The sequence below is a fragment of the Phyllostomus discolor genome, chromosome 3, assembly GCF_004126475.2.
Source record: "Phyllostomus discolor isolate MPI-MPIP mPhyDis1 chromosome 3, mPhyDis1.pri.v3, whole genome shotgun sequence".
In the NCBI taxonomy this organism is placed as follows: Eukaryota; Metazoa; Chordata; class Mammalia; order Chiroptera; family Phyllostomidae; genus Phyllostomus; species Phyllostomus discolor.
In genome coordinates this window covers 131,814,419-131,831,039 of record NC_040905.2, presented here as the reverse complement: position 1 = coordinate 131,831,039, position 16,621 = coordinate 131,814,419, and the positions used below count along the sequence as shown (strand labels likewise).

The 16,621-nt window shown below is 45.0% G+C and overlaps 1 protein-coding gene across 1 annotated transcript in view; it reads right to left on the bottom strand.

Annotated features, from left to right (window-relative positions):
• Nucleotides 1-6,151, bottom strand: part of CDK20 (cyclin dependent kinase 20) — a 48,560-nt gene extending 42,409 nt beyond the window's left edge. Inside the window, 7 exon segments of the mRNA XM_036021460.1 lie at nucleotides 888-1,043; nucleotides 1,482-1,605; nucleotides 2,674-2,736; nucleotides 2,924-3,045; nucleotides 3,261-3,449; nucleotides 5,241-5,354; nucleotides 5,821-6,151. Of these exon segments, the coding sequence (XP_035877353.1) occupies nucleotides 888-1,043; nucleotides 1,482-1,605; nucleotides 2,674-2,736; nucleotides 2,924-3,045; nucleotides 3,261-3,449; nucleotides 5,241-5,354; nucleotides 5,821-5,895 (843 nt within the window). The 5' untranslated portion in view covers nucleotides 5,896-6,151.
• Nucleotides 6,152-16,621: the final 10,470 nt, after the last annotated feature.

Here is a 16,621-nt window from a genome sequence, read left to right as displayed (position 1 = left end):
AAAAGGAGGCCCCCTGGGAGGTGGCACTTGAGCAGAGACAAGAGAGGTAAGTGAGTGAAGCACAGGGAATAGAAGTGCATCAACCCCAGAACATGGAGGGGGGTGACTGATAGGGACAGGAACAGGCAGGGTCACAGAGATGACAGCTCTCTGCCAGGTGGGAGGAGACACTGAGTGGGCAGGAGAAGCAGACTGGGAAGCAATGAGAGCGGGGAGGAGGTGTTGGGTTAGAGTGGGGTCAGCAGCAGGAGGCTGAGAAGTGGTAAGCTGATCTCAGTATACTTTGAGGGCACTGAAGACATGGGTGCTTACCAGGTGCATTAACATATATGCTGCTAGTGCCAAGGGTGGGGGAGAGTGTTGCCCCTGACACAGACCTTGAAGCAATCGACCCATGGTCCTCCCTACTTTCCCTGCATCCTTGCCACAGGCCATCCTCCTAGGTCCTCTTCCCAGGCCTCTGTTCATCATCTCTTGGGGAAACATCTTCTGTACCTAAACTAGTCCTCCTCCAGGAAGCTTCCCACTCCCACAGCTTGGATGTCCTGTCTCACCTCAGGGTAGAGCCCCCACAGGGACAGGGCCATGACTGCTTCTCTACTCTGGGCCAGGGCCCAGGACAGTGGCTGGCATGTGCTGATGGTGAGTAAATATTTGCTGAAGGAATGAAGGGATGAAGGAGCAAGTCACCAGTAACTGGGATGTGCACTTCTATGAGGTGGGCACGCCCTTCTTATGGCCCACCCTTCCAACCCACAGCCTCTCTGGAGTCTGTTCAGGAGAAGCATAGTGGCTCAGAAACTCCCATCACATGTTCTAAGGGACCCTGACCTTCTGGGTCATGTGAGCATCAGTGAAGAGAATCAGGACAAAGGGGGTCATACTACCTGGGAGGCTGCAATGCGCTGGTATGGAGGATAGAGAAGGAACTGCCCCAGAAGGTCCAAGGCCTGAGGAGAGGCATCTGGCAGCACCTCCCCTAAGGGCACAGGTGCCTGCTCCTTGAAGGAGATCTTGTTGTAGTCGGGCAGCTCCGTGATTTCCTGAGGAGAAAAGGGTACCTCAGGGCCAGCACTGCCGGCCAGCTCCCCATCATCAGTCCTCAATCCCTGTCACCCACCTGCTCAGGCATCCTGGCTACTGCCCATCCATGTGCCCTGCTCTCACCCTATCACTCATGTCTTCACACACTCACTCAGTGTGAGTCCATCAGTCCTTCATGCCCCCACCCTCTTAGACACCTCCTCCACCTCCAGCTTGGTGAGAACTGCAGTGTGCTAGGGTCAGGCAGGAAGGGCCAGTGGACAGACCTTGCCCTCCTGCCTTCAGCACAGAAGAGAGGGAGGAGCCCCCAGAACAGTGGTCTGGGATTTCAGGGGGGCATGGGGCCACAATAAAGTACAGGAGAGGGGAGTCGCCACCTTTTGTGGAAAATGGAAGACGCCTCCCTGAACCCCTCCCCACCAAGGGCCCTTGCAAACCGGCCAGAGTTGGGGGCTAGGGGTGCCCAAGATGCGAAGTACACAGCATAGCTGTTCGATGTCATTCTCCCCCGGGAAAAGTGGGGACCCATTCAACAGCTCCCCCAGAATGCAGCCCACGGCCCTGCAGATAGAAAATGCAAACAGCTCACAGGCTCACACCACCGAGATAGATCTCCCCACAGCAGCTCCATCATCTCACACAAAGGACATGGATCTCCCCACACCAATTCCATCATTTCACATCATAAATACAGGTCTACTTATAGCAGTTCCATCCCTTCCCACCATGGACAGGCCTCCTCACACCAGCGCCAACCCCTCACACGGGGGTCAATGCACCCACAAAGTAGCCTAGCAGGGGCGTCCAACCTGAGACCTGTGGACTGCATGTGTCCTAGGATGGCTATAAATGTGGCCCAACACAAAATCATAAATTTACTTAAAACATTATGAGATTTTTTTGTGTGTGATTATGTGTTACCATGTATTTAACGCGTGGCCCAAGACAATTCTTCTTCCACTGTAGCCCACAGGTGCCAAAAGGTTGGACACCCCTGGGCTCTAAAGGGTTCATAGCCAGAAATACAGACCCTCCCCTGCAAACAATCAAAGACCTCAAGCCTAGAACAAAGCATATCCCCCTTTCCTAGCATGTTTCAGGCCTCTGCTCTGAAACACACAACCACTCAACAGTTCTGCGACTTCTCAGAACTTCACAATCCGGTACACACAGCTACCACTTCACATTCTCAGGCAGACCTCCAAAGCAGTCCCCAAATCTCAAATTCTTAGGTATGTTCAAACCATCCTATCCCAAATAAAGGCTCAGAACCCTCATATCCAAAGACCCAGGCCTCTGGATAGCTTAGGGACGTTACATCCTGGGTTATAATGCCCTGCACAGTAGCTAGATGCTCCACACCTCAGATCACCTCCCCCACCCCAACCCATAAGCTTCCCACTGGGACAACCACTCTGATCACATCCAACCCCAACCCAGTTCAAAAATGTCCTGGAGAACACTGATCCCAAACTCCTCAGAGATACCCTAACTGGGGAAGATGCCCAAGGCAACCTAGAGCTCAAGGCAGAAAAACATCCCTAAACAGCTTAGAGATCCCAATGCCCAGGAGGAAAAGGTGGCTCCATGACCCACATTCCCCCCATGCCCAGCCCACAGGAGTCTCACCACAGGTCGACCCCCTGGTCATACTGGCGCGCACCATACAGAAGCTCGGGGGCTCGATACCACCTATGAAAGGAAGGCGGGTGATCACAGCTAAGTAACCAATCTGACAGGAGGTTGCCCCAGAAGGTCACCCTGCCCCCATATCAGCCTCATGAGAAATGTCTGAAAAGGTCCAGAATTATCTTTTCCACAGTGGGAGGGTTAGGGCCTGTCTATTGCTAGGTCCTGCCTGGGAAGAGGACCTCCATACCTGGTGGCCACCTGGTGTGTGTAGAGGCGGCTGCCATCAGGGGAGAAGACCCGGGCCAAGCCAAAATCCGCTATCTTCAGCTGGCCTGAGGAGCTGATGAGCAGGTTAGCCGGTTTCAGGTCCTGAGAGCACCAAAGGAGGCGTTAGCTCTTTAGTGTTCCCAAAAGACCTTAGGGGCTCAGCCCAGACCCCCATCCCCCGCAGGACCTCACGCCCTGGCAGCTTACTTTAGGTCCCACCCTCTTCACCCCCCACGGGCCATGTCTTCCTTCAAGGGCTGGCCCACTCCCAGCCCAGATGGTCCTCAGGTCCTACTCCAGCCCATGCTGGGACTAACCCGATGCACAATGTTGTTGGCATGGCAGAAGGAGACACCTTTAAGCAGCATCTGCAGGTAGCTCTTGACTTGTGCCTGGGCAAGTGGCCTCTGGGTGTGACGTACCACCTCAGCCAGATCTGACAGCATGAACTCAAAGGCCAGCACAAAGCCTGCCCCATGTGGGAATACAGCCTTCAGCTGCACCACCTGCAAGCAGGGCATCCTGTCAGCCCCCAGGCTCATATGGCCCAGACTCTCTCTGGGACCCCCATCCCTTGTCCAGGAAGAGGACAAGACGGAGGAGGTGACATGAGATCTGAGCTTGGAACCAAAGAGCAAATGATTAAACAAATCTACAGGGTATGCCCGGGTTCTAATGAGAACAGAAGAGAAAGGATGGGGTGGGAGTGGTTATGCAGGAAGCTGGAAAGGAGTTCTGGGCAGGAGGACAGCAAACACAAAACCTGGGGCAAAAACAGTAAGGAGGCTGGAGGGAGGGTCATGTGCATGTGGGGTCATTTAGAGAAAGGCTATCTGCTCTGTTCTGCACTCCCAGAGCCTAGACAGTGTTTATCACCGTCATGGGAGAGACACTTAAGTTGTATTGAATGAATGAAAGAGAGGATGGAGTTGGGAGTAAGCAAAAGATGACAATGCTGTCAGTGGGAAAACAAGCCACTGGGAATGAATAACTTCATCTACATTTTTTAACTATGAGACAAGGGTAGCAGTGGGGAGGCTGCTATAGTTGTTCTGGTAAAAGGGGACAATGGCATGGACCAGGGTGAAATCTGGAATGATTTAAAGATAGAACCTCAGGCCTGCAGATTCACAGAATGCAGGACCTCGTCAGCCTCCTTATGGGCCCTCCACCTCTGCTACACACAAGCTGTCAGCAAGCCCTTTTACTTTCCTTAAAAAATGAGAATGGCCTTAATTGTTTTTCTGATTTTGAAGCTCGTACACAATTATTTTACAGATTGAAATGCACACATATATTCAGGTAATGCACAAAATTGTTTTGTAAAAACCAACAAAAGAAAAATCCTACCACCTAGACAACCTTAGAGTCTAATCCCCCAGATTTCACAACAGATATGATACAGACACATGTTCACATATACATATAATATTTTCATATAAAACCAGGATGAAAAAACAGCTTTATAGCATGCCCTTTTCACACAACATATCATGGATATCTCCAGAGATTGAGGAACAAAATCAGAGTATCGCCACCCAAGGTTGACCCATCTTTGTCACTCCTCAGGAAGTTGAGCATGTTTTCCACTCCTGACATGGACAAAAGACAGCCATGAATAGAGTAAGGCTGGGTTATAAGGTGTCCCCTTTTACGTGCCCACAGACCCTCCCAGTTCGGTTACAGCACAAATCATCATATCAGCTGGCTCTGTAGCTTCTGTCAAACTCCCTTACATCACTTAAGTTCTCAAGAGCTAGGTGAGGACCAGTTTTTCCCCATGCTGCCAGCACCCAGCACAGGGTAGGGCCTACAGGAGACCCCACAGTTAAAACGTCCCGACTCCTCAATCAGACCTGGGCCAAAGCCTCTACAGACAAGCTAAGCATCTGATGGATAGTGGCCAAGCCTTCGCCCTTGACATGAGGGAAATCCTGACACCTCCTTTGCAGAGCAGCAGAGAAAACTCAGAAGCACAATGTAGGTAAAGCAGTAACCCAACCTACAGAACATAACAGGAGCTTAAGAGGTGGCAGTTATCATTACCATTAGAAATCACTAAATGTTTTGACAAAAAGGCATGTTAGTGAATGAATGAGCACAGGAAGAAATAAGTGGGTGAACAAGAGAGTGAATGAATAAGGAATGAAATAATTGGTTGAATAAGTACACAAGAAAGGGAATAAGTGAGAGGCTGGAAAGCATATGAGCGAGCAAAGTGGGTGTGGGCACCCAGAGTGGGAGTGAGTGGAGGAGGGCAAGCCAAGGTGCCTTCTCAGAATCCCAGTCTCACTCACATACTGATTGTCCCCGATCTCCTGCAGAGCCTTTATCTCCCGCAAGGCCTGGTTAGGGATGCCGTCCTCCAGGCGCCGCAGGGCCACCTTCTTGAGGGCAACGATCTCTCCGGTCTGTACGGGACAGAATGCAGACACTGCCACCCCAATCCTCTGCTGGGAAAGGTGAGCAAGGGAACCAGAAAAGTAGTCTCCGGGTGCGACGCAGAGGCCTGAGGCCCTCGTGGAGATAGAAAGTGCCCCCACTGAATTCTGGAGGGAAATCATGGCCAGCCTGGGACTCAGTAGTCGCAGGACTGGGCAAACAGCTCAGAAGCATTCACTGCATGCTCCTAGTGGACACTTACGGGATGACCACTGTAGCATCACTGGCGGTGGGCAGCTGGCCACAACCTGGACGCCCCTACCCCAACCCTTAAAGAGATTAAAGTGATGAGCACACACCAAAAAGAGGAAAATAGGCCCAGAGGCCGACACAAGGGTCCTAGCCTGGGTCAGGACACTGGGCAAAACTCACAGAAAGAAATGAATGAAACCCAAGAAAGAAGGCCCCTGCAGCCCCGCGGTCGGTGGGGCTCACCTCTACATGCTTGGCCTTAAAGACAATGCCGTGTGCGCCCTCCCCGATCCGGCCCAGGATGCAGTATTGGTCCATCGCCTGCTCCGCCTCCAGTGCCCAGACTGGCTGCTTAGCGACTGGGTTGCCGGCAAGCGTGGCTGGCAAGCAAGTGCAGCTGGGGACAACGTGCAGGTCTTGTGAGTACCTTCCTCTAGGCCTCCGTCACCACGCCGCAGTGTGCTTCATTCTGCACAAGTCAGCCGTGAGCGGACTCGCCAGCCTCAGCAGCCCGGAGCAACTACAGCAACCGCCCCTTTTCCGCCCGCCCTGGCGTCACGTAAGGAGACGTGCTGGGGCATGCTGGGAAGGCGTGGCCCACGGCAGGGATGGTGATGACCCTGGGAGCCAATGATGATGAAGGGAGATGGCTGGGGGCGGAGCTGTGGAGGGACTGTTCTTGAGGCCTTCCTTTGGAAAGGTTAATTGGTAACATTTAGAGATAACTTAAAAAGTGCAAACTCTGACTCAGGAAGTCCATTTCTATCTCTGGCTGGGTAGTTCAGCTGGTTAGAGCATTCTCCTGATAGCTAAGCTTGCAGGTTCTATCTGGTCTGGGCACTGTAAGAATCAACCAATGAATGCATAAATAAGGGGAATAACAAATGATCTTGCTGTCTCTCTTCCCACTCTGTAAAAAAAAAATCTGTAAAGAAAGAAAGTCTATCTGATGGCTTCTCATGAGGAAACATTTGGAGGAATTTGTAGCTTGAATGAGTTTTTTAAATTAAAAATTTTTTTATACTCTGCTTATTGATTCAGGGGGTGGGGGAGAGATAAAAACATTCATCTGTTGAGGGAATCTCAGTGAGACCTTTCCATTTAGGAGACGACCCTCCAACTGAGCTCACCGGCCAGGGTGTAAATTGAGTGATTTTAATAAATTCACACCATCAAAGGATATTGACAAAAAACAAAAGTAGCTATTAAAATTCTAAAAAGATTCTCAATCTCTCACACTCGATAAATGCACAATTTCTTGGCTATCAGATGGCCAAAGATTTCATATCTAATTGCCTATTGGCTAGGCTAGGGGAAAACAAGAGCTTTCATACATTGCTGGTAAGAGTGTAACCCTCTTAGCCTCAGAAGCCCACTTATAAAAATCCCCCCAATAGACATATAGCAACATGTGAAATGATGTGCAAAATTATTAAATGAAGTATTGTTTGAATAACAAAGTATTGGAAACACCGCAAACATTCATCATCAAATAAAATATTAAGCCCTGACCCATGTGGCTCAGTTGGTTAGAGCATCCTCCCATAAACAAAAAGGTTGCTGGTTAGGTTCCCATTCAAGGCACATGACTGCTTTGTGGGTTGGCTCCCCAGTCAGGGCATGTACAAGAGGCAACCCATCAATGTTTCTCTCCCTTTCTTTTTCCCTCCTTTCCCCTCTCTTTAAAATAAATGAATAAAATCTTTTAAAAAATGAATGAGGAAACTTTTTAAGTAAAGTAATGGAAGGAGTTCAAAAACATATTAAGTTATAAAGGCAAGATGCAAAACAGCATACAGAGTGCCATTAGCTATGTAAAAGAAGTGGGAAAAAGAACATAAATAAAAAGAATATAAAAATTAAATAATGTACCCTGGCTGGCGTGGCTCAGTGGATTGAGCGCCAACCTGCCAACCAAAGGGTTGCAGATTCAATTCCTAGTCAGGGCACATGCCTGGGTTGCAGGCCAGGTCCCCAGTAGAGGGCACTCGAGAGGCAACCACACATTGATGTTTTTTTCCCTCTCTTTATCCTTCCCTTCCCCTCTCTGTGAAAATAAATAAATAAAATCTTATAAATCTTATAAAATCTTTAAAATAAAATAAAATAAAACTGATTGTTAATCTTTCGACTATTCAGTACTTTTTCAATACTGAAATTGAATCAGTGGCTTCTCACCACTCTTAGCATCTGTCAAGTAATGTTTATGATGTGCCATCCTCAGAACAGTGCCAATGACCAGGGCTCCAACCATAAAAGGCTTCAGTTGCTCTTGTTCCAGTCATATGTAGATGCTTAGAGTGAGGATAAAGAAAAATTATCTGTAGTGGGACTCTTAAACTGCTTATCATCAGCCTGGGGGCCATGGCAATTGGTAAATATCTTCTTCAAGTGGGCATATGACTATAATGTACCTCAGAGGGCTGTTCCAATGATCATCATGCTGCTGCCTGTCCATAATAAGTTCTTAAGTCCTTGATAAACATTCATCATTTTTAAGTCATTACAAGCACAAAGAGCTTTACCAGCAGTGGTGTGAGAATTATACATGAAGATGGCTAGATTCAAAAAGTTAAATAATAACATTTTTAAGGATTCAATATGCAGCATAATAACTGCTGTAGCATGGGTTTTACTCTTAAATCTTATAAATCTTTTAATCCCAAATCTCGTTTGTAGTTCTTTTTGCCACAAAATATCTCCACCAAGTACTGTGTTTTTCCTAAAACAGCCCTAGCTCATGCCTTGTGCCATGTGGTCATTTTTAATGAGTTAATGGAGGAAGGGATTCTCTCTCTAGTCCAGAAGTGATATGGCTAGAAGCACTGGGAAGGCCACAGGATATCATCAATAATCCCTTGTTTGGTTGATTAGGTTCCACTTATAGGTGAAATCATATGGTATTGTAACAGGGTGCAGCCAAGAGGGGGGCCCCAAATAAGGATTTGGAATGGGGTCCAAAACTCAAGGTGTCCAGGAAATATTAGAATGTCCTCACCCCTTTCCCCCTTCAGGTGTGAGTTGGGGGAAGGAACAAATGGAGCAGGGCTATTGAGAACTGCTTTACATAGCAACAGCTTTGCAGCTAACCTGTGGTATAGTCACTTACTATATCTATAACCTGTAACTGGTTTCATAGATATGATGAATAGCTGTGGCCATGCTTTGAGCCAGGGAGAAGGGAATGACTTCCACCCAACATATAACTGGGAGGCAACTCTCCCTGTGTATAGTACCTGTGTGAGAGCTTGGAGATGATTGGCTCCATGCCATGGGGCTACACCTGCCCAAACCCACTATGGCAGCCTAGTAAAGCTGGAAGGATATGGGAGTGCTGGCAAGTATAGCCAATTGTGGGAGGAGTCAGAAATGGGGCTGCAGAGGAGGATCGACACAGGGATTTAAACCCAGATGTGGCAGTCATTACGGAAAGAACCACTTAGTCTTTAGCAGACTAAAGGTGGGTTAGCAGAGTGGGGACTCCTGCAACCCTGTGAGAGAGATTCACCATGTGGCTTTAGCAGAGAACCACCACTTGGCTTTGGTAGAGTGGCAACCCCCCTCCTCGCTGCCATTATGGAGAGGGAACCATGTGGCTGTGGCCATTGAGGAGGGAGAACCATGCGGCTATGGCAGTGCAGAGAACCATGTGGCTGTGGCAATAGAAAGGAGAGCCATGCAGCTGTGGCCATGTAAGAGAGCCATGCAACTTTGCCAGAGTGGGGACCCCCAAAGCTTTAGTAGGGGGAACCACCACCCGGCTTTAGCAGAGAACCACCACTTGGTTTTAGCTGGAGATCCCGGTGACAAGCTGATGGTGCTGGGAACCGAGGGAGGCCTACCAGCCAAGCACAGATTACTGGGAAGAACTGGGGGCTGCCTGAGGCATGGACTTCTATTTCTTTTCCTGAGATACAGTACCCCAGATTGGGCAAAGGGGGAAAGGAAGGACTGTGTGTGTTTGTGGGTGTTTTAAGGGACTTTGGGATTTGATGAAGACATAAGGTCACTACTTGAAGTTTGTATAGCATTAAATAAACATTTGCTTTTCTTTTCACAAATCTCTGGCACTGAGAGATGTCTTTCCTATAAGGTGGTGGACATAACAAACCTGGGGAGGGGTTCCTTTCAGTAATAGTATATCGGTGTGCCCCCCCTTGGCCCTGTGTGTGGGTCTGTTCTGTAACAGTATTTCTCTTTCACTGCCTGGCTTATTTCACTTAACATAATGCTTTCCAGATGCATCCATGCTGTCACAAAGGGTAGGAGCTCCTTCTTTCTTTCTGCTGCATAGTGTTCCATTGTGTAAATGTATCACAGTTTTTTATCCACTCATTTCAACAAAACAAACAAACAAGCAAAATACAACCAGAGACATTGAAATAAAGAACAAACTGACAGTAACTAGAGAGGAGCGAGGAGAGGGATAATAGGGGATAATAGAGAAGAGCATCAAGGAACGTGTATAAAGGACACATGGATGAAGTCAAAGGGGGTAGATTTGAGGGTGGAAGGCAGGAATGGCTGGGGTCGGGGTTGTGGGGTGAAAATGGAGACAAATGTATTTGAACAACAATAAAAAATATAATAAAATGACATCTTTTAAACATGTTTAAAAAATTAAAAAATAATAATCCCTTGTTTGGGCAGGCTGTTTTCTTCTCCATGGGCTCTGGATCAGGAGAAGTTTCAAGGATTAAGTGAGGGCATTAATGCATTAGTCCTTGAACCTTTGAAGAAAATAAGGTAGCTAATGTTCATGAGCACTTAAGATGTGCCATCACCTATGAGGAGCAAGTTACATGTGAACCCAATGAAGCTGCAAAGATAATTATTATTGTTCACATAAGAATAAGAATTAGACTTTCAGCCAAGATGGAGGTGTAGGTAGACTTACTGTGCCTCCTTGCACCACCAAATTAAGGACAACAAAAACTTAGAAACAAACAAAAAAAACCCACCCAGAATTGACAGAAAATTGAACTGTATGGAAGTCTGACAACCAAGGAGTTAAAGTAGACACATTCGTCCAGTCGGTAGGAGAGGGAGAGTTGGGTGGCTAGACGGAGTCAAACACCATTTGTGCTCAGACAAACTGGGTGAAATTGGGGAGCAAGACAGACCGAGCAGCCCAGGGCCCCAGCTCAGGGAAATAAAGCATCAAAATGCTGATTGAAAACACCTGTAGGGGTTCAGGCACAGGAAGAGACTGCCAGCCTCTCAGTAGAGTTTGTTGGAGAGACCCACAAGGTTCTAGAATGTACACAAGCCCACCCACACAGGAATTAGCACCAGAAAGGCCCAGTTTGCTTGGCTGAAGTAGGGGAAGGGATTGAAATCTGACAGAAAGCAGAGCAGGTGACATTGTTCCCTCTTGGACCCCACCCCCACATATAGCATCACAACCCAGCAACATAGGTTGCCCCACCCTGGTGAACACCTAAGGCTCAGCCCCTCATATGTAACAGGCATAACAAGACAAAAAAAAAAAATGGCTCAAATGGAAGAATAGATCAAAGCCTCAGAGCAAATACTTTCAAGCGACAAAGAGATAGCTAACCTATCAGATGCACAGTTCAAAGCACTGGTGATCAGGATGCTCACAGGATTGACTGAATTTGGTCACAAATTAGATGAAAAAATGAAGGCTACACTAAGTGAAATGAAGGAAAATGCACAGGGAACCAATAGTGATGGAAAGGAAACTGGGACTCAAATCAATGGAGTGGACCAGAAAGAAGGAGGAAACATCCAAATAGAAAATAATGAAGAAATAAAAATTCAAAAAAATGAGGAGAGGCTTAGGAACCTCCAGGACATCATGAAACGTTCCGACATCTGAATTATAGGGGTACCAGAAGGAGAAGAGGAAGAGCAACAAGTGGAAAAGTTATTTGAACAAATAATAAAGGAGAACTTCCCCAATCTGGCAAAGGAAATAGACTTCCAGGAAGTCCAGGAAGCTCAGAGTCCCAAAAAAGTTGGACCCAAGGAGGAACACACCAAGGCACATCATAATTACATTAGCCAAGATTAAAATGAAGGAGAGAATCCTAGAAGCAGCAAGAGATAAGGGGACAGTCACCTACAAAAGAGTTCCCATCAGACTATCAGCTGATTTCTCAAAAGAGGTCTTGCAGGCAGGAAGGGGCTGGAAAGAAGTATTCCAAGTCATGAAAGGCAAGGACCTACATCCAAGATTGCTCTGCCAGCAAAACTTTCATTTAGAATGGAAGGGCAGATAAAGTGCTTCTCAGATATGGTCAAGTTAAAGGAATTCATCATCACCAAGTCCTTATTATATGAAATGTTAAAGGGACTTATCTAAGAAAAAGAAGATAAAAAGCATGTACATTAAAATGACAGCAAACTCACAATTATTAACAACCACCCCTAAAGCAAAAACAAAAACAAACTAAGCAAAGAACTAGAACAGGAAAAGAACCACAGAAATGGAGGTCACATGGAGGGTTAGCAACAGGGGAGTAGGAGGAGGAGAGAGCAGGAAAAGGTACAGAGAATAAGAAGCATAGATAGTAGGTAGAAAATAGAGAGGGGGAGGGCAAGAATAGTATGGGAAATGTAGAAGCTAAAGAACTTATGACACATGGACATGAACTAAAGGGGGGAATGTGGGTGGGAGGGGATATGCAGGGTGGAGGGGAATGAAGCGGGGAATGGGACAACTATAATAGCATAATCAATAAAATTAAAATAAATAAATAAGTAAATAAATAAATCTGTATCCAACCTAACCAAAAAAAAAGGGGGGGGGAATTAGAGAACTTTTCTAAATCTTCCAATTTCAGGGAGCTAAAATGGGAGGAGCTACAATTACCACAAAATCCACTGGACCCCATTATCAAACTCCAGACCTTCAAAGGAAAGGGAGAGAAGTGGGGGGAGGGGTGAAGGAGAGGAGGAGAGGGAAAGCGATTGGGGGTGGGAAGGGGAAAGAAAATAAAAAAAGGGTGGAGCTGAATTCTTTTTAGTCAATTTCATGAATTATGGCCTTGAAATTCCCACATACACCCTTGGTGAAGATATGCTTGGAAAGAATGTTTTTGGTTATCTCTCAATCAACTTTAAATCTTAGTCTCTGTCTCTCACACATTTTCTCTCTCTGTCTGTCTGTCTCTCTCTTTTTCTCCCTCTCTCCTATTTCCATCTATTGCTCTGTCATGATTTTGGAAAATTTGCCATGATTCTTGAAATACTAATCTCAAATAATCAACAAATATTTACTGATTCACAACTGTTATAAATTCTGTCATTTTTATGGAAAGAATTTATTAATTTATGAAATACTTTTTTATTTTGTTTATATTGTTTGTAACCAGTTATTCACTTATCATTGTTTGTTTTTTCTACATGGAATGCCAATCTTCCTAATGAGATACAATATATCCTCTATCACATAGTAAGTTATGCCAATGCAAGTTTTAATTGTAATGTTATCTTTGAGTTAGTTAACTAATTGCTCTTGGTTCACGTAAGAACAAAATATTAAAAATTTATACATCAAATGCTCACCTTCTTGGAGGAAAAAAGGAAACACTTGGAAGGACTTTGTAAAACTTTGCGTTTTTCCTGTGTCAGGCAGTGGATCTCTCAATATTCTGAGATTTGAGTGGAACGCTTGGTCTCCTGATGCTAATACTTTAATGGCATCTTAATTTTTGCTGTTCTTTGTCCCAGATTTCCTCAGCTTCATCACTAGCAGAAGGAGAGAGAACAGAAAGAAAACTTCTATCAGCTATAAAATTTATTCCCAATCAACTAGCCATTCTAAGTAATATATTGAAGAGAATCCTTACATTGATCACCCTATAAAAAAAAGAACTGGTTGATGTTCTAATAGTGATGACAGCGAAATGTATATCAGTTTCATGCTCCCTTGGAAAGGTTCCTGACATTTATAGTTGCAGTAGCCATGTGTCACTAAGCGTCCATTCAGGAGATGCAAACTATACAGTCATTTGAATAGGAAAAGTTTACTATAAAGAATTATTAACTATAATGGGGAGTAAGAGTAATCAGAGATCAGCTAGGAAGTAGAGAAAACTTGAAAGAATACAAGAATAGCAGATATAAGGAGTAGTCACTACCCTACGGCGGAGATGGAGTGCCCAGGTAAATCTCCCCAGGGTCCCCCCAGGCCATGGTCCACTGAATGGAAGGGAAGTCACTGGTATGCCATGCTGGTGAAACTTGCCAGAATTCTTCCTTTTGGAGTTTGCCATATATCCCATGTCTAGGTATTAGGAGAGGCTATATGAGAAGTATTTACAAGAGGGACTTTGCTACAAAACCATTGAAGGATGATACTGGAGGAAACTGTGGGCCACATTGTGCCTCTGGGTCCAGTGCACTGTGGGAGCCAGGTGCTGGAGAAGCTACTGTGCCAAATGAGCTGGACATTGGAGAAGCTGCAGGGGTGGTGTTTGCTGGAGGAGGTAAGTGTTGAAGAGGTGTCAACACTCCAAGGGCCTGGCAAGCAAGTGCTGGAACCTGAAAGAAAAACCGCTCCTCTTTCAATGTCTCTCCAGTGCCCTCTACTGACAAATATTACTGCCATTATGCCAGAAGCCAAAGGAAAAATAAAGGACCAGGTCCATTGCTCACAGTGGGCAATGAGGTGACTTTAGAGTCCAGAGGCAACAAACTGATAAGTGGCAGGTGTCATGTGGCTAAAGAAAAGGACAAAGTGCTTTGATTCCAAAGAAGTGAAGACATAGTAAAAATCAGCAATCTTATCACACAGAGTGAAGTCTTACTATTCTTTTACATGTTTGATCCTTTATAATAATTAGAAGTATGTATTTTATGTATATGCATAATACACTATGTGAGATATAAGAGATGGACATTTTAAACAATTAGGATATTATTTACATATGGGTACAGAATATCATTTACATAATATTTTCAGTAATATAACTCGTTTTCTTTTTTAAATGAAAGAAATAAATTTCACAGCTATGAATTGATTTGCCTAGAGTCCTGCAGCTGGTTGGGAAATGATAGTGATTAAAATCCAGGTTTCCGGACTTTTTTCTTGTGACCTGATCATCATCCATCCACTTAGATCTAAGGTGATGGCAGCTAGGGGTGGGGACTGACTAAAGAGAATTCAAGGATGAAGGTGATAGAATTGATTTGCACTTGATTGAGAGACTTTTCCTGCTATGGGAATAGTTTGGATCAGATTGAAGAATCAAGGTATGGGAGTGCAGGGTCCCAAGGTGGGCTGGGAGGTGAGGGGCACATCAAATAGTCAAGTTCCAGAATAGGTGAGGAAGAAATGGAAGGAAACTAAGACACTTGGGATGGGGCCTGGTCACTAAGGCTGTGGCTTAGAGGGAAGAAATGTGAGCTCCTTGCTTTGCCTTGCAGGGGAGGCAAAACCACCTCTACCCATCTTGGGTTTTAAGGTAGGACCCTTTAACAAAGAGATTAAAAAGAGAAAAATAGTTTATTAACTCATGCAGCAACCATCACATGGAAGAAAACATAAAAAGGAATGCAAAGTGGTGGCTTAGAACTGTAGCTTACATATCATCATCAAAAAAACACACACAAATTTTCAGAGAAATGACAGGACAAGAGAAGTTTTAGGCTTTCAAAGGTGGAAAACTGGGGAAGGTAAATATATGGCACCATAACTAAGGGAGAAGGCTTATTTGTAGATTCCTCTGGTGCCATTTTTGGGAAACCAGTCTGTCTCCAATAAAAGGAGAATTTATTTCCTGCCTTTGCCCATGTTCGTATCAGCATTATTCATGATAGCCAGAAGCTGGAAGCAATCCAAGTGTTTATCGACAGATAAACAAATAAATAAAATGTGGTATACACACAGTGGAATATCATTCAGCCTTAGGAATAAGAGAATTTTTGGAAGGAGACTTGATTTGGGGTAGTGAACACAATATAATATACAGATAATATATTATAAAATTGCACATATGAAACCTATATAATTTTATTAATCAATGTTACCTCAATAAATTCAATAAAAATTTTTAATAAAATAAAATTTAAAATATAAATTTGTAAAAAAAAAAGAATAAGGGAATTTTGACTCATGCTACAAAACAAATTAACCTCGAGGACATTATGATCAGTGAAGGTCAAGAGTTTTTTGCTGAACTATTCTGTGGTATTGCCACCTCAGCATCCATTGTGAGTGGCCAAGCAAAGTGTAGGGGACTTGAGCTGACACTAGGTCCTCCCTGGAGCCATGGTTAACATGGTTAAGCCATCAGAATCACAAATATGGCTAAGTTACTGACATGACGACCCCAATGTCCCTCTGAGCAAGTCTCCCTCGTAGGGCCTTCCTTGTGTATAGCCCTCAGGTAAGATCCTGTGGAGCTTACCAAAACTGTGCTCTTTTTGGTTTGAATTGGATGATCTGGCTCCAGTCTGGGAACTACAAAGCACTCTGCCCATGGACCCTAATGAGGGCATGTGCCCCAGGTCCTCCCTCTCTCTCTGTCTGCACCCTGCCTTTGACCTTCCCATGTAGCTGCTCTCTCCCTTTAGGAACTGTAAGTAATAAACTTCTCTATAGTGTAGCAATACCTTTGTGGCCTTTTGTTGAACTGTGGCTCACCATTCCACACACTGGGGCTCCACTTAACAAATGTTAATTTAACAAATTCACAACAGTGAAATAAGCTAGTCACAAAAGGACAAATACTGTAAAATTCCACTAATATGGTGTCCCTAGAGTAGTCAAATCCATAAAAACAGAAAGTAGAATGGTGGGTGCCAGTGTCTGGAAGAAAGGAGACTGGCAATTAGTGTTTAATGGGTACAGAGTCTGAGTTTTGTAAGACATAAAATTCTAGAGATGGAGAGTAGTGATGGCTGCACAATAATGTGAATGTGCTTTATGCTGCTGAATTGTACACTTAAAAATGGTTCAAATGACTTTTGAGATTTGCTACAAGATTTACCAATAACATGGTAAATCTCATGTTATATTTTGCTACAATAAAATTCTTCTTTGGCATGATAGTTGTGCTGGTTCCCAGTCATG